Genomic DNA, 17,707 nt, shown 5'->3' with positions numbered 1-17,707 from the left:
ATGCTCACATCTCTTACCCCTTACAGGCTTATTTTTCCTCTTGCTGTTTTCCTTCTGTCTGTCCTGCACCTTGGACAGTTTCCAGCCAGGCTTGGTGGATGGACTGTCCACTCTGGCTCTGCAGATCCCACCGCATGTGCTCCCTGGCTGAGCCCTGGGGAAGCACGGGGGAGAAGCTCGATGCAGGCAGCCTGCAAATGCTGCCTTGTTTATGAGAGCTGCTTGTTGGTGCAGACTGCAGTCTGGGGGGAGCTGGGAAAGTTTGTCTGGCGTAAAGCGCTAAAGCTGACAAAAGATTGTAGGGCTTGGGCTGTAATCAATAAAACACAGGGTATTTGGAAGCGAAGGTCAGAGTCCTTCCTTAGTTCACCCTGTTCTTTAAATATCCCAGCAGTTACTGATGGCTGCTGCAGTGCTTGGACACGATGAAGAACAACACGGGCTTCAGTCCTCGGAGAGTCTCTGCTTTTATTTATTTGGATGCAGGTCTCACTCCCCTCTTCGATAAGATGTACAGTTTTGGGGACCCTTTCCTTGCACAGGGACAAACACACGAAGTCCCTTGCGTAGAGGCGTTGCAAAATGGCAACCAATATCTGCTTGTCTGGGAGATATCCGTGGGCCCCGGTATGCTGCGGCTCTTGAACTCCTCTGCCTTAATGGGTCAAATTTAGCAATTCAAAATCTGGCTTGTGAGGTAATTAGGAGGGATAATGCCCACTTCTTCCTCTTAACACCCTGATAGAAAAGCATCCAGGAAGGACTCCTGGACCTCAAAGATAAGCTGCCAGCTGCCACAGAGACTATCAAAGGGTGGCTCAAAGTCAAGAGCAAACAGCTGATTTTTTATGGTTCTTGGGTTTTTGCTGTTGGTGACAGGAAGCCATGTTCCCCAAGCTGTTAGCTTCCTGTTTTATTTTTACACCCAGCCCAAGCAGATCAGCATGCCTATCACATGGGAGCTGGCTGCTTCTCTTGGGTTGTTCCTCAGCTGACCTAGAAAAGTGATTCTTTCCCCTTCTAAATTAATCAAGAAGTTGGGATGTATTTGCTTTCACTTAGTCTTAAAGATTTCAGGCATGTATCATGCTCCTTGTTCTGAGCTGTTTACCCAAGTTTCCTCCTCTCTCTTGGAGGCGGATGATCTGAGAGGGAGCCGTTTGTTGCTTCAACATTTCAGCCTGTTAGCAAAGAAGATTTTAGTTAGTTCAAGGCACTGACCTGCACATAAAAGCATTTTCTGTCCAAAGCATAACTTCCGGACACTTCTGTTTTCTCTTTTTTTTTTTTTTAAACTTTTTTTTTTTTTAAAGAACTGGAAGTTTGTCCTGACTGTTGTACAATCAATCTTGACTTCTTTCTGAGCACGCTCTAGTCCTGCATCCTGATTAGAGCTCCCTCAATGTTAAACTGCTGTAGCACGAAACAATGGTCCAGTGTAAACCTCAGGCCCCGGGGGATTTCCCAAGGGAAGAGGGGTGCAGCCTGCAGGATAAGGAACAGTCACCAGAAAGTTTCCTGGTCAGCTGCAAGCGCTTCCTGTTGTTTCAGGAGAGCCCTGTCTGTGCTGCTCCAGGAGGGAGGCACCACGCATGCTTTGGTGTGCTGGAAGAAGCTGGGGTCTTTTTTTAACATCTCCCGTCTTCATCCTCTTGGTTTAAGCAGAACCTATTGATTGCAAGTTTAAAATATTTCTGAAGAAGAGCTTGTAAGACTCGCCAAAGACACTGTGCGGGAGGAAGGAGACTGCTCAGAGACGGCGGATGGGTAGGAAGGGAACAACGGCTGCGGTAATGCCAGCAGCACCTTGCGTGTGGGCGAAGATGTGTAGTTTTCCATCTCTGCCTCTGTACCTGAGCTGGTGGGGCTTTGCTGTCACTGCAAGTCATAGAACAGCAGGATCTTTATTTCTGATGAACCAGTTTTATAAGGGTGGGGAGGGGGAAAGAAGGCTTATAAATAAAGCCATTTGAGAGCAGGAAAAACGAACACCATGGCTCTGGTGTGCCTGGAATTTGCGGTTGAGTAATCCTTTCCTGTTTCTTTTTTGGGTTGTTTTTCATCTTTCAGAACAGTGCCTGAAGCAGGTCCACCATGCCGTTAGTAACGAGGAACATTGAGCCAAGGCACCTGTGCCGTCAGACGTTGCCTAGCGTTCGAAGCGAGCTGGAATGCATGACCAACATCACCCTGGCAAATGTCATTCGACAGCTGGGCAGCCTGAGTGAGTACCATGGCGAGCCTGCGCGTTGCCCTCAGGAGTCGCTAGTGCTCTTTATTTAGCTCCCTTTCTACTCTCGTGTTCCTATTTCTCCCCCATCTGCCTTCCCTGGGTAATGCTAAAATGTTTTCCTAAAGAAATCTGATGCTAATTTCATATCCCTGGTCCCACTGCCTTCCTATCTAAGAGAAAATGGGGAGGGGGGGGTGTGTGTCTGTGTGCGTGCATGTGTGAGAGGCTGCAGCGAAACTGCAGATGGAAGGATGGAGCACAACTCAGGCTTGTAAAATGGGAGGCTCTCCGAGCAGCCAGGATCTTGTGTCAGAGAATGTGCCTGTAATTGCACGCGCTACTAAATGGAGCTTGACTGCGTTGAATCTACAGTGTGTCAGTAGTCTTATTTTTAATGAAAGATAATTAAAGCGCACACGCAGAAGCTGCCTGTTTGCCCCCACTGTTTGTTGTGTTGCAAGACCCAAAGTCCCCAGTCTGAGCCAAGCGTTGCCTCTGGAGTATTGGGGATTTGGGGCTGCTTGCTCAAATGGCAGCACGAGCTGTAGCGATGCCTAGCTCAGCTCTCCAGTGGGCTGACCAATAGCCTTGTAAAGGCTGGAGGGAAAACGTGGGCCTACATGCTGTAGGAGAAACGAAGAGTTAATTGTGGTCTCTCCGGGATGACTCCTTACTCTGTTGAAATGCTCTGGATTCTGATTAGCCACCTCTGCCCTTGAAGCAAGACTTTGATAATCAAATTAATACATTGTTTAGCTTCTGTGTGGTGTCTGCAAGCACCTCTGCTTGCTCTGCGAAGCAAGCCCCTTGTCTTTGCCATAGCATGAATGTGGCAGGGAAAGTTGGAGTGCAGTCTCTTTCCAGCAGTGAAAACCATGGTTGCTGCTAAAATCTGGGCCTGTGTTTGCTGCCAGTCGGTATCACATTCTGTTGGGTTGTAGAAATGTCACTGCACAGGCAAGACCAGTCTCTGTGCTTGCATTCAACTGGCCCTTGTTGTTCATTTGTTAGGTCTTGTAGCCAAGATGGTTGTGGAGTGTGAGTAAAATCCATCTCGTGCATGTGAAATGATGAGGAAGAATCAGTAAAGCTGTGCAAATCTCAGCTGCAGAGAAAGCTAATCCCAGTCCAAAGGCATGCAGTGGGTTAGTGTGACAGAGCCGTGGTGAGATCCTTCAGGTTTAGACCTTCTTTGCGCAGCTCAGATATTGAAAGCTTCTCTGCTGCTACCTCGTCAGAGAGGGTGAAGTGCTGGAAGCCAAATTGCAGCCCAGTTTCTTTATCGGGAAGGTACCCTGGGAGCCTCACTCGGCGATGTGGGGAGGGAGGTGCGTGCTGCTGGACCAATCGCAGATACCTCGAGCAGAGCGCTGGAGGGAAAACTCGGGAGAGGTGGCTCTTGCTGACACTTGCGTGCTTGTCTGTGTAAGAGGGGAGCGAGGCAGGTGGGGAGGAAATGCTGAGCACCGTCTCTTACCTGCTTCCCTAGGGTCAGCAGTATTTTAAATGAAGCAATATTTAGACTAACTGCTACAGAATGCTTGCACCCAAATGACCAAACTCCTGCCCCCCCTCCTCTTTCCTTCTTACTTCTGAAAAATAAATCCGCTCCTTCCTCGTACGTTGAATATTACAGGAACGTAAAGCAGGTTCAGTAGGCTGTGACAGCCCTGTCAAGTGAATAATCAGCCATGCCTAGTGCACCACAGTCTCTTTACAAAGATGCAAACATAAATCTTGTCAAACTTTCATATTCCAGTGAGTTTACCCTTCGTTACTATCACAGCTGGTAGCACTTTGTATAAGTCGACTGTGCGTTTCTGTGTGATTTTATAGAATCCACAAGCTAAAGATGGAAAGACCTATTAAATCATGCCGTCTGTCTTCCTGCCAGTGCATGACAAAGATAATTCTGATTGTAAGCTGCACTTTTGCAGTCAAAGTAACTAAACCAAAAAATTAATCTTTGCCTTACCCCATCTGAAAGTGTACATGAAACACAGAATGGTATGTGAGATGCTGGGTGGTAACTCTGTACAGGTGTACTTACACAGGCAAGGGAATATGGACCATTGCTGCTTTCTCCTTCCAGGGTCAAGACCAGTATATACAATGCTGTTTATTATTTTAGGCTTGAAACATACTACTCAGTATTGCAAACCAAAGACTTCATTTTTTCCCTAGTGCTTGTTGCAGTTCCTTGTGAAATTCAGAAATTATTTTCAGTTCTCATTAAAGTAGAAACCAAATTACAACTTTTATTTTTTGAACTGTTGCTGGGAGCTGTCAAATTATGCCATAGATAAACGTTCACCCTCTTTGGTCAAATAGGAGAGCTGGTCTTGTGCTGATGTTGAACACGGGGAGTGCTTCATGAAACCTGGCTGTAGCAAGAGCTACCTGGCCCTTAGGTCTCCAGAAAGAAAACCCCTCTCGTGAGTTTGAGGAAAGCTGTTTGGGCTTGTTAATGGCACGTATGTGGAGTCTGTATTGTCTAGGAGAGTGGAAGGAGGAGGTCAGTTGAAGTTAACTTCCAGCATTTGCTTTCTACAAACACTTCAAGCTGGCATTGCCACCAAAAGGGGTGGAGGAGGTTGATTTTTAACCTGGCTGGTTCCCCGTGCTTGGCAGTGTAAGGAGAACTGCATGGGAGTATGAACAAGTAGCTGATACGTCAGTTTAGATAGCTGAAAGTATTTGTGCAGCTGGGCTTTGGGGGATGCCCTCACATTGCCTTGTGGAAGGGGCGCTTCTCCTTCTGATGTGACTCATTGCAGACAACCAGATTTTCCAAAATTGCTGTTAAAGTTAGGCTTCCAACTGGTTATGCTTTCCTGAATGTCGGAGAGGATCTTTAGGAGTAACAGATTCCAGAACGAACTGTTGACCGTATGATGATGCACTTCAAAACCAGACTGCTTATTGGGAGCAGCCTTGTACTCAACAGCCGTGGCTGGAAATGTTTCCCGTCAGTGGGAACTCCATGGGCCTATGTCTGCTGTCAGTGCCAAGTCTGTTCTGATCAGTATTGTCCTCAGCGTGGTTAGGGCTCCCTGTCTTGGGTTATGCCCGAGAGCAGAACAAAAAGACAGTACTCGTAAGTTCTTGGGTTTCTTCCAGTTCTCCCATCTCTGTCTACCTGTGGTCATCTCTCGTTGCATGCGTAGATTTTTAAACTCTTAAGGACAGGGGACATCTTTTTGTTATGCTTGTAAGTGGTGCAGCGAGCTCCTGATCCAAGCCCCTAGGCACTCTCACAGTCCAAACGATGGATGATGTTTGTCATAGCAGCGCACTGGGCAATCCAAGCTGTTAGAGAATATCCCTGTTTGAGAAGTTCCCCTTTGGTTTTGATTTGGAATAAACGTGAATGCATCAATTTTTCAGACACTGCCACCTGAAGGAACAAAAGGGTCAGTGCTTTCGTCTGTGGTTATAGCTCAGGCTTTAGGATCAAGGACTGGGTCTGCTCTCTAGTTGCAGACTACTTTGAGCTTGTAAATATGTGCCAGTTACCCTAGAGGCAGGCCTGCTGGAGACTGGGAGCCTTTGAGATTCTCCAGAGCAATAAAAATCTAACTGTATTTGCCTGCCTAATAAACAGAACAGCAGAGAGTCTTAAAGGACCTACATACCCATCCAGATTCAGACCATTATAGTATTGTCAGCCCTCTTTATTTTGTTACTTTAATAACGACTTGAAAGTATGTCTTGATTGTTTCTTTATTGCTTGAAGATCCCTTGGAAATGTCAGGTTTTGGTGGAACAGAGCGTTTTCTTCCTGGATGTTAAACTCAACCCTGACAAACTTTAAAAGAAGCGTGGTTCATTCGTTCTTCTTTCTTCAAGAAAACAAGGTGGGAGACTGAATGTGGTCTGATTAATGTGGACACTTTAATATTCCAGGTAAATTTGCAGAAGACATATTTGGAGAGTTGTTTACTCAAGCCAACACCTTTGCCTCTCGGCTGAGCATTCTAGTCGAGAGAGTTGACCGCTTGCAAGTCAAAGTCACTCAGCTGGATCCCAAAGAGGAAGAAGGTAATGGAGTGGAGCAGAGTCCTTGCAGACCAAGCGTGGTAAAGATTCTCATTGAGTCAGCATGGTTGGTTCACAGCCATAAAGTGAGCATGACGCTGCGATGGGTGTTGGAATGTCTTCTCTTGGACTAAGAGGGACCGTTTCCTCCTCTCCTGAAAAAGCACCGTGCTGCTCATGTGGATAGCCTTTTTGACTGAGTCTAGCTTTGCTCGTTAGCAAGTCTCCATGTGGAAACTCACTTTTCAACAGTTTGATAGCAGTGCACTTCTTGAGTCTTGGTCACAGGGGTTCAAAACCACATCGGCAACTCTCAAGAGAGCCATGTCTATACAGCAGCAGATCTTGGCACGGCATGATCTGAGCTTTGCTGGGTTTCCCAAGAGATCTGTGGGAAAAGGAACCTGACCTTAAGAAGTGCTAAGCATGCCAAGAACTCCAACTGAAATCAGATGTTCACTACTTTATCTTCAGTGTCATTGGCCTGGGTCGAGCTGTTCTTCACTTGCTCTCTCCTCTTTCTTACAGTGTCCCTGCAAGGCATTAACACCAGGAAGGCCTTCAAAAGCTCCACTACTCAGGACCAGAAGCTCTTTGATAGAGATTCTCTTCCCGTGCCTGTCCTTGAAACCTATAGGACCTGCAATACTCCTCCACCTCTCAACATTCTCTCACCTTACAGGTATTGTAAGGCCCCTTGCTCCCTTGCAGAGTACCTCTTCCTCCCAACCTGCCGAGGAGGTCATTTCCCATCTTGTGCTGTATTGAAGTATCTATTTGCACTGGGAAATCGAGTTGCTACACTGAGATCCAACAGGAAATCTCCATCCCCCGGATTACTTGGAACTTTGCTTTTGGGGCTGTACAAATGAGGGTAGCTAGAAAATTATATATTTGGTTACCTGCTGTCACTTTTGTGACTGCCTTGGGGCAAGGCTTGGCTGGCACTGCATAAACATGCTAGGTGTTGTGCAGATGATGCATTTTTCTTGTGCTTCTCTGTAGCCCTGTGGCTTCTTTCCAGAAAGCCACAGTGCAAACTGCAGAGCATACATCTGTAAATGGCTCTCACCCAGGTGGGTGCAGCAGACTCCTGTAGATCTGGAGATGCTTTCTGTGGCCTCCTGTGCCTGGTCTGAGACATCTGATGTGACCTACGCTGGCTGTGTAACCAGTTCTTCTGAGCAGTCCTGCTCTGATTTCATCTTGTAGGTAGTAGAAGTAAAGGGGGTCAGAATACAGAGACTTAGCCCACATCCATAAATATCTTTTGAACAGGTAAAAAGTAATTACAGATAGCTGGAGGCAGCTGTCTTCTGCCAGACGCGGCTGCACTGCAAAGTAGGAGGAGAGTGTGTGTGTGTGTGTGCATGCACGCTCACTCATGAGTTTCAAGGACGCTGCTGGTCTGATTTAGGGTTCCTGAGCTGGAGAAGGTTTTTTTCACACCAAAAATACAACACAAACAAGTGGGAGTTGAAGTGAGAGACCTGCTGCTCTCTTGGTGATTGTTCAGAGCAGTTGAGCTCTTCAGGTGCTGAGTAATGGAGAGTTTGTGTGAGGACGAAAGTGATGGCAAGTGGGAGAGCCAGGACAAGTGAGGCTGTGGGTCCGCTGCCTGTTCTGAAATGGGGGACAGAGGGAAGAGCAGCGTGTTTGACCTTCTCACTGCAGACTTTTAAACTGTCATCTGGGGTTATGCCTTGCGTTTTCTTTGGGCTTCAAACAGATGTGTGACTTGGTCCTTGTTTGTGTGTTTGGTTTTTTTTTTGGTTTTTTTTCCCCCCTGTTCTAGGGATGATGGCAAAGAGGCACTTAAATTCTACACGGATCCTTCATATTTCTTTGACCTTTGGAAAGAGAAAATGCTTCAGGACACCAAGGATATTATGAAAGAGAAGCGGAAACATAGGGTGAGGAAATGGGAGATCTCTGCCAACAGAGGCATGTCAGGGAAGAATAGGAGGTGGGAAGTGTTAATAAATCTTGGACTCCAAAATTGCTATCCAAAATTCAGGTTTGCTCTCTTAAGCTCTTTAGGGATCAATTCAGTGAAGGTTTTTTCTGGTTTACTCTCATCCTTGTTAATTAAAAAAAGAAAACAAAGATACCCTTGATCTGTTTTTCCAAATGGCACCATCTTTGCATGGTTACAATGGTGTAATTTGTAGTTCTCAAACGTAGTGCTGGTGCAGTCAGCAGGGGAGAAAGTTGCATCGGAGTCTTTTCTGCACTTCTGATGTTGCATAGGGGGTCTGTTCAGTGTTGAGGCAGTGCAAATCCCACTGCCCCAGCACCGCAGCATGTTGAGCGGTGTAATAAATTCTGCAGTGGAAGAACAAAGAAAAGAGAAAATGTCCCTTCAGGAGCGCAAAACCAGGCCCTAATGTTAAATTAGGGGCAAGCGGGAGGCTTAACAAAACCATTTAAGCTGAAAATGGCAGGTAGAGTTCCTGGTTTGGTTGCCTGGGGATTTGGACCCATGTTTACCAACACTGAAACTTACACCATAAAAGATTCAGTTTGAGCATACTTTGTTTAGCTTTTGAGCAACTGGAGTATTAAATATCAAAATAGATCATGATTTTTCAATCAGAATAACAAAGGAGAGATTTAGGCCATGTTAGAATACAGAGTGAGGCTAGCTAAAGCCCAGTTCTTTGTGGGCAAGTGTCCATATTGCACCTCAAAGCACTTAACACCAGCAAGATGATAGTGAGATTTGGCAGCCTTGACACAGAGGCCAAAGACTGAATTGATGTGGGAAACTGAGCTTTCACTCTGCCCTCAAGGTGGTCATCCCAGGGAGTAACGATGGCATCATGTCTGGGCTGCACTGGGGAAATCTGATGTTGTCTGTCTTTTTTTATGCTATCTCTGCTCCAGCTTCTTTGTATGGGAGATCTTTGGAGCTTGCAGCAATCAGGAAAGTAAATTAAAAATCCTGGCCCTCTTTGAGAATGTATCTTATTGAAACAGCTACAGGTCTGTCCTATCCCTCCCTGTTCCCAGTGAGTTTAAAGCAAAATAAGGCTTCTGTTTGATTCCTCCTCCCTTAGAAAGAGAAAAAGGAGAATCCAAACCGAGGAAATGTGAATCCACGGAAAATCAAAACCCGGAAAGAAGAGTGGGAGAAGCTGAAAATGGGACAAGAATTTGTTGAGTCAAAGGACAAACATGGTCCTGCTGGGTAAGCAAGTCTGGGGCTCTCTGTTCAGCTCCCCAGTGAGGGGGAGCAGGCGGGCGTTGTTGATTGTAATGCAGTTCACCCTGCTCTGCAGCTTCTCCAGATCTGCTGCACAGTGCGGATCGATACTGCCACTAATCAGATTCTCCAAAGTAAATCCGTCTGCTGATTTAAAATTTGCTAAATAAATCAGGGAGCTACATGGTTTGAACAAGGTGGCAGGAACAGCTTCGGTAGCAAGTCTGCTCTCGGCTGCCTGTCTTGCGCGCACAAAATTGTTGAGAGCTTTGGCTCCCTACCCCATCGCGGTGCCCTTCCCATCACACCTAGCCTCTGGACCTTACGCTGAGGAGCAGGGTGGCATCTCGGTGGTATTGTGTGACTGCTTTGTAACATTTCACAAATGGCTCTTCACACCCTAAAGTTGAAGCGGGGGCTGTCCCCATCCAAGTATTTCAAGCTACAGATCTCTCTTTAGCGCTTCTGGCTTGGGAATTCATTTAACTTTTGACACCAGCAAGGCTGGAAGCAGACCGAATTCCCCACAATGCACTTCTCGCTTGCTCGCTCCTTGCAGCTTCCTTTCATATAAGAAAAATCTCTCTTTAAATCACACTCTCCAGCTAAAAATAAAACTTGCTTTTAGTTTAATAGGAGAACAGGTTTGGTTTCTAGCAGAGGAATCGAGCAGCACAACAGCACCATTTTCTTGCTCCTCTCTTCTGGTGTAAGCAAGTTCATGTATTTGAATTCACTGGAGGTCCAGAGCCCCCAAGAATGGGGTGGTTCTACCGCCCCACAGTGAAATGAGCTCATTGAAAGTTGAGTGTGAGAGTGGTCTATTCCTTCAGTACTATTTCAGCTCTGGATACTTGCTTTTAATGGCATCGCCGTTCCTTGGGTTCTTTTTGATACTCTATTCTCAAGGGGGGGGGGGGGGGTGGTGGTTGGGTTTGTTGGGTTTTTTTTTTGCATCTAGGAGTACCTCTTTTTTTACCACTGATGATACCCAATGTAACTGGGAGTCCTTCAAGTCCACACTGGTCAAAACACGCTCTTATAAATGTTTTATCTAGGATCAAATGTTAAGAAATGTATTTTTTATTTTGTTGTTTTCTTGTTCACTAAAATATATACTCGTACTGTTCTGGTGTGTGGTAGCAATAAACAAACATGAGAGCATCTGGGCAAATTCTAGCCAAAGTATTACGCAGAGCATACTAATACAGCTGTACATAATTCTTCATATAGGATGCTTTGAGAAACAGAGACTTTTTTTTTTCTTTTTTTTTTAAATGTTGCTTTAAGGTTTTGTTTTGTGTGTCCTCTCGTGGTGGTTGATAAGGTTCCACCTAAAGGCAGGTCCCACTGTGCTGGGAAAAGCCATTCCTGCTAGAAGACCTCATTTCTAAATCTTGCAGGTTGATCCATCCACTTGGTTAATATCACTGCTGTTCGGTGGTTGAACTGCTGCACGGTTGTTTGTTGTAACCCTTCCAGGAGGCAAAGCTCTTGCGAGTGGGGGGGGAATGAGCTTTAGACATTGCCTTGAACTCTTTAAATAAATCACTTGTCTTGCTTTCACTCAGGTACCCCTCTAACATGGTGTATCAGAACGGCAGCATCGGTTCAAACGAAAGCATGGACGTGAACTGCTACCCGCCACCGCCGCAGACTGACTCTATTGTGCCACCACCTCCTTCATTCCCAGATGACAGCCTGCCTCCACCCCCGGTGGAATTTAGGTAAGCCTACGGGATCCCTTCTGTCACCAAGGAGTAGTAGGTGGTGTAAAAGGATGACATGAGACAGGCTGAGATAGTTCAGCATAACTTCCTAACGGGTGTTGTATGGGAACCAGAATGCTCCTGTCTGGAGGGGAAGTGCAACTGCAGGCAGGGACAGAGGCACAGGCAGAACAGCTCTCCGTAAATCCCGACCACCATCGTTGTTCCCATACAGAAGGGGACAGTGGGCTTGGGCAAGAAGTAGAGCAGGCTTATTTCACTTTCTAGAAGAGTGGGGTCCCAATTAATGGTTTGGCTCCATTGCATGTGCTTTCCAATGCAGTTCGTCCAGAGCATGTAGACTTACGTTCCTGATAGAGCTGTGCGAAGAACAGTTTCTTTCTCTGCTGTTTTTGTTGCCATTTGCTCTATGATCTCTGACAAATGCACGATGTGGGCACTAAAGATGTAGATGTAGTTAAATTTAAAGGACTTGAGCACACCAGCTGACTTCTTCCCAGAGACTTCAGTGCAAGTTCAGGGTAGCTGCTTTGTATCTGATGAAATGGTGACTTCCAGTCACCTCTAGAGATGAGAATTATGGTCCAGCAGTAGCTCAAGACACTAAGGGTGAAACAAGAGAGTAGCCTTGTTTTTTAAAGGCAGTAAAACAGAGTCCAGAGTAACAGGAGGAAGTATGTCTGATAGACAGGACTGCGTTAGCTTGTCTCCATCTTATCCAAAGGCAGCAATGCTGCAGAAAAGGCTCTTCTGATGTGTCAAAGAGACCAAGCCCTCCACTCTGCAGCATGTTCCTCTAGGGCAGAGCAGAAACAAGCTTTCAGATGAAGCTTATGCTGCCTTATGCAGTTGCTTAGATCTCTGCCAGCCACAGAGATCTCCTTTCTCTGGTTTTGTTTTGGTGGTTGTTTTTTTAAAGAACCCTGGGAGCTAGGTTTGATCTCCAGTAGTCTGTCTTGGATCAGCACTGTGCACTGTTAAAAATTGTGACATTTTTGTAGCAAAAGTACCTTATTTTTCTGTCTTACTGTGGAAGGGGATGTCAGTTTAGGGCTTCCTTTACACGTAGATAGGATATTACAGTATCTTATGGGCAGTAGTGTTTTCTGGTATAAACACAGCTTCCATAAATGGGAGATTCAGTCGCTCATGAATAGGTGTTTTCCTTAAGAGCACGTTGGGTTTCCATGTCTTCCTCTTCACTCCGCATGGTGAGCTATGAGACATGGCTGCTGCTCTCCAGCTCTGAGCCATGGAATCCGGTGAAGAGATCTGTTCCTAGCAGGTGTTCAGAGCATATGCTTTCCTGGCACACCCACCAATCCTTGTGTGATTTATCACGGTAGACATCCCTACTTGGCGTGTCATAAGTCTGACCTCAGTGTGGAGGGGTAGTGGCTTGCATTGCTGCAGGAGCTCTTAAGCCAGGAGGCTGCTCTGAGCTCAGACGTGACGCCTGGCCTCTGGCGGAGAGGTGAGATGGCTCATGTTCTTGTCAACCTGGGAGATGGGATGGATGATAGCATTTCTGCCAGTCCCTAGAAGCTTTCTTTTGTTCTAGTGGTGTAGGCCAAAAGAAACACTGCGAGGGAACTAAAACCAAGGAGTGAGGTCTCTTGGAAACACCAGTTAAAGCTGGAACTTAGATTTTTTTTTTTTTCTTTTTTTTTTCTGGACTGCACCAAACACACATGATTTGCATTAACATTGAGATTGTACAGTCTAATCTGGCCTCACATCTAATAGCCTTATGTCTCTTTCCTTCTGTTCCAACAGCTATCCTGTAGACAACCAAAGAGGTTCTGGTTCTGGAGGGACCAAACGATCCAGCCTGGTTAGCCCAAGTCACCCACCACCAGCTCCTCCGATCGGATCCCCCTCAGCAGCCAGGCCAGGCTTTGCTCCCCCTCCGGCGCCACCTCCACCACCACCACTGCTGGGAAACACCTCCCCTCCACCACCTCCCATGGGCTTCCCATCCCCGGGAACCCCACCACCACCCTCACCCCCTTCTTTCCCTCCTCACCCCGAGTTTGCTGCCCCGCCACCACCACCCCCGCCTCCGGCAGTCGAATATGCCAGCGTGCTCCCACCTCCGCTGCCACAGCCAGGCAGTGGGAATACGCCGCCTCCGCCTCCACCACCGCCTCCTCCTGGCCCACCGCCTCTGTCTTCCAGTGGGCTGGATGGTCCCCCACCCCCTCCTCCACCTTCAGACACCTCTGCCTCCAAGCCCAAGTCATCCTTGCCTGCGGTTAGTGATGCCAGGAGTGATCTGCTTTCAGCTATTCGTCAAGGTAAGCTTTTGTTTCAATACAAACTTTCTCCTTTGCCTCTGGAAAAACCCTGCAGTATCCAAGTGAGAGCACTTGGGAGCCATCTCATGAGCAGTGGTGTGACTGTCTTGCTGCTTGAGACCTGTTCCTTGTGGTCCCTCCTTGTCTGCCCACCCTAATGACAACCTCAAAAGGTTTTGTGCCTCTACCTGCACCTTTGGAGATGGCAGTACCGGAATTGGTGTGGTGCAAGTTTGCAAGTGGATTGAACAGCAGTGGTGGTGTAACCCCTCAGAGGAGCACAGAAACGATTCACTTCCCATTCCACCTGCGCACCCAGCCTGTCCTGGCTGTCATTCACCATCAGCATTATCCCACAGCCTGTCCAATACTCACTGGCAGAGGACAGGCTGCCTTGCTCAGGGGATTGTGTCAAAGGGATGGCTGCTTTGGAGATTTCAGTGTGACCAAAGCCTTTGAATGATCCCCTCTGTTGCCTTCTTCCTAACAGGCTTCCAGCTCCGCAAGGTGGAGGAGCAAAGGGAACAGGAGAAGCGGGACGTTGTGGGCAATGATGTGGCAACGATCCTGTCACGCCGCATCGCTGTGGAGTACAGCGACTCTGAGGACGACTCTTCGGAGTTCGATGAGGACGAATGGTCGGATTAACCACAGTCCTGTCCCCTTCTTCCCCTTCTCTCCTGGGTTAACATCTTCTTAAAGAATCAGGTGGCCAAACCTTCCACCACTTTCTTTTTCGTCCCGTAACCAAAGATGTGCCAAGGGTTTTCAGACAACCAGCAGCATATCTCCCCTCCCTCCCCCTCTGGCTTTGGCAGGACTTTGTGCTCTGCCTTTCCAAAAGGTTTCCTCACGGACACTGAGGATGCGGTGTTGGGATTTAGCTGGAGGGGGTGTAACCGGTTGCTTATTTAAAATAGAGCTAAACCTCCAGATTCTCGATGCCACCAGGCAGAGCACATATAAACCCTCCATCCTGAGGGATTTTTAAAGTAAAGATGGATGATCCTGTTGTGGCCGCGTGGCCTTTCAGATGAAGGACATTTTCAGCTAGTTTTCTCATTGCAACAGCAGACAGTTGATCTGATGGCTCTTCCTTTCCAGTGAATGCTGGTAGTGCTGCAAGAAAATGGGCTTTAAATGTCTGTTCTCTGCTGCATCCCACTGTCAAATAATCAGTTTTTGGCAATAGTGCACAATTCTTTCCCCTCTGACCCCCTAGTATTATTTCCAGACTACCCTGCATGGGGTGCGCTTCCTGGCTCTAGGGCTGTGGAGTGCATTGGGTGCAATGTGAGGAGGGACTCTCTTATTTTAAAAGCTGCCTTTACCTTCCTCAAATCACCTGGACTGCTTCGCCAAGTCTGCCAAAGGGGACTTGCACAAAGGGATGCAAAGCCAGGGCAGGACGGTTGCTCAGCTTCCCGCTTCTGGGAGAGCAGAGCCACTGCCCCACCAAGACACATCTGTGTGGTCAGCACTGAGTGGTGGTGAAACTCCACTTTGCTGATTTCTCCAATTCATGCTGAGAGTGTGTTTAAAAAAAGTGCCTAGAACAGGGAGATGGTGTGGGGAGGGGTTCTCTGAACACCAGGCACTTTGATCCTCTTTGGCCTGTTCAGGGCAATGCTGCAGTTAGTTTGAAGAGGTGCTTTTTCTAGCAGGGTGACCGTACTTTTTTGCACAGGGACTTGAGTAGCAGAAAATGCTGGTATTACCTTTGCTTCCTCCTCCCTTCCACCTAAGGAGGGGAGTTTGTGTGCCTAAAAACATCTAGTGTGTGAACTGAGTTGCCCATCGGTTACATCAGCCCTAACCTACATTGTTTCCCATAATTTTGTTATTATAATTCATTAGTTACTTTTAAGGAAACATTTCTTCTCCTCGCTAACCCTGTGAATTCCCAGGCTGCTCACTACAGATACAGTACTGGCAGGGGGAGAAAATGGTGAACTTGAACTAGCTGACCTAGGTTTTATTGCTGTTTTATATTACCTTACACCGAACGTAAGCATATCTTGGAAATCGAAATACCCCTGATGTTACAGATGTGCTTTTGCTATTTTAATTTGGATGTGACTCTCTCAGGGTCATGCAAGAAAGCAATTCCAAAGCCTTTTGGAGATCGTGGGTCCAGCTGTTGTGAGGTGGGACCAGCTGCATGTCCCATTAAGACCAACTCTCCAACCTCTTTGCCTTTCCTATTGTAAAGTATTTTGCCAGCCTGTGCCTGTTCTTTCTTCTTTGGCTTGCCTCGTTTAATGATGTTGCTGATACCTGGATCGCCAGGCCCAGCCCGAGGCTGCCAAGTTGCTGAAAATCCTTCTTGGGGTTTGATTGATGGCTTCAGTTTGTGCCATTGAGTTCTTACTGATTTCTTATGTGCGTGTGTGTGCGTGCGCATTTTTAATCTTTGACAAAGCAGATGATGACCTGGAGGATGGGCTTTTCTGGGGTGCAGATCAAGCTGAGATCCAGCGCGACCCTGAAAGATTTAGTGGACCGCTGCACCATCAGATTTTGTCTGCAAATCAGCTGCTAGGCAGGATGCAAAGGGCGTAGACGGTGAAGCATCCCGATGGGCTGGGAACATCTGAGCCGTGCTAGTTCCAGGTTCTGGAAGAGGGAACAAACCCCTCGAGTGCCAGTGAGCCATCGTGCAGTGTAGGGACTTGGAAATGCAAACTGATTATTGCTGGAAGCTGGGTAAGGGGGGCTAGAGGGGAATCACTGCCTCTTGTTTTTCTGCTCTTTCTGTAAGCATCCTCCTCTGGCTTCTCTCGGAGACAGGTTCCTGGGGAAAACGGACCTTTAAGCTAACCCGGGCTGACAGCATTATCACACAGGGAAGCGAGGAGCTCGCAAATGCCAAACCTGGGTTAATTTTAAATTGCCTTAACTAGACTTGGCCCCTGTTGGGAAAGGGGAGTGAGTATTCCTGTCACGTGAAATACAGAAAAGTGCCATATTCTCTGTGACCCAGATGGATGGTCTGTCAGGCAGGGCCGTGCCTCGAGGCATTAGGGACACAGTTGCCCCACGTGCTGCCTGTTGCACAAGGATGCTGTGTGGGCAATCCAGCATGGCTGCGGGTGGAGTCGGCTCCTCTGCCTGCCTCGCCTGCTTGCAAGGCTCTCCTGGCAGCAGGAGGGACGCTGCTTTGTCCGTGCAAGCCTGCTGTAACCACCCTCTGTTTCCAAACTCGCATCCCAAGGTGAGAATCAAAACTGCTGGATCCTAAGCAGAAGGGTTGTGGACAGGTAGGGAAGGTTGGTTGTTTTGTTTTTTTTTTAAATCTCTTTCAATTGCAAAAAGAAGTGGTATGAGCCTAGCGTGGAGATCCCTGAGAAACAACTGGTGTAACGTATCTGAGTATCCTTGCAAAATCGCAGAGCACTGGGCCACCAAGTAAGCTTAATATTTCTTAAACCAGTAGGGGAAGAGGAGAGGTGCCAAAAACAACCTTTGCAAGACAGAGCAGCTGTGCTGTAACTGCAGGGCTGCTGCCCCATGTAGACCGAGGGCCTGTGCTGGACTCCCCTGCCATCTTTGTCATTTTGTGTTAAGTTACTCCTTCCTCCCCTTTTTCCGTGTAAGGCTGGGTTGAACAGCACGGCGGGCGAACCTCAAGCATTTCACAAAGCCAAAAGCAAGAGCTGGCAGCTGGGGTCCTCCCCGCTCTCCGCCTGCCCGGGAGGAGCCCCCGTCTTTCCATTTCAGCCCAACCCGTGTCCGTATGGAGACGCAGAGCCGGAGCAGCCATTTCGCCCGTCCTGGGAGCCGTTTGCTCCGGGCGTGCAAGTTTGGGCAGGCCGCCGCTGCCTTCCCCTTCCCGGCGCCGCGCTCCTGGTTAAACATTCTCCCGGTGTCCTCGCCCGCAGTGCTTGGCTGCTGCTCCCGGCAGCCTCTCCCCCGCTGCCCCCCTTCCCGCGCTCGCAGGGAAAGCCTCGTCCCGGCTCCCTGGGCTCAGCCTGGAGCCTCATCCGCAGTCGGTGACCTTCACTGCTTTCTCCTCTCCTTATCAGACCCAAAGCACCAGACCAGATCGAGGGAAGGGGCTCCTGGAGGTCCCAGATGGCCAAGAAACTGTGCGGAGTGTCGTTTCAGGGAAAGGATTTTTTTTTTTTTTTTTTTTTTTAGTCCGCGAACTTATTTAACGTGCCTTGTTTGAAAGTACCTGCCCTTGACAGGCTCTGGCGGGGAG

At 47.8% G+C, this 17,707-nt stretch overlaps 1 protein-coding gene across 3 annotated transcripts in view; it reads left to right on the top strand.

The window, feature by feature from the left end:
* WASF2 (WASP family member 2) overlaps window positions 1-17,707 on the top strand; it is a 35,791-nt gene that overhangs the window by 14,826 nt on the left and 3,258 nt on the right. For 2 of the 3 annotated variants that reach the window (XM_075047577.1, XM_075047578.1), the window contains exons 2-9: window positions 2,071-2,224; window positions 6,140-6,274; window positions 6,800-6,953; window positions 8,067-8,184; window positions 9,331-9,461; window positions 11,048-11,203; window positions 12,983-13,503; window positions 13,994-14,141. In XM_075047577.1, the coding sequence (XP_074903678.1) occupies window positions 2,095-2,224; window positions 6,140-6,274; window positions 6,800-6,953; window positions 8,067-8,184; window positions 9,331-9,461; window positions 11,048-11,203; window positions 12,983-13,503; window positions 13,994-14,141 (1,493 nt within the window). In that variant the 5' untranslated portion in view covers window positions 2,071-2,094. Of the gene's footprint in view, window positions 1-2,070; window positions 2,225-6,139; window positions 6,275-6,799; window positions 6,954-8,066; window positions 8,185-9,330; window positions 9,462-11,047; window positions 11,204-12,982; window positions 13,504-13,993; window positions 17,359-17,707 lie in introns of those variants that run through there. The other variant, XM_075047579.1, reaches the window with a different exon arrangement.

This window comes from Buteo buteo, chromosome 16, assembly GCF_964188355.1.
Source record: "Buteo buteo chromosome 16, bButBut1.hap1.1, whole genome shotgun sequence".
Lineage (NCBI taxonomy): Eukaryota > Metazoa > Chordata > Aves > Accipitriformes > Accipitridae > Buteo > Buteo buteo.
Note: the sequence above shows the minus strand (reverse complement) of the source record. Positions and strands in the feature narration are given on the sequence as shown.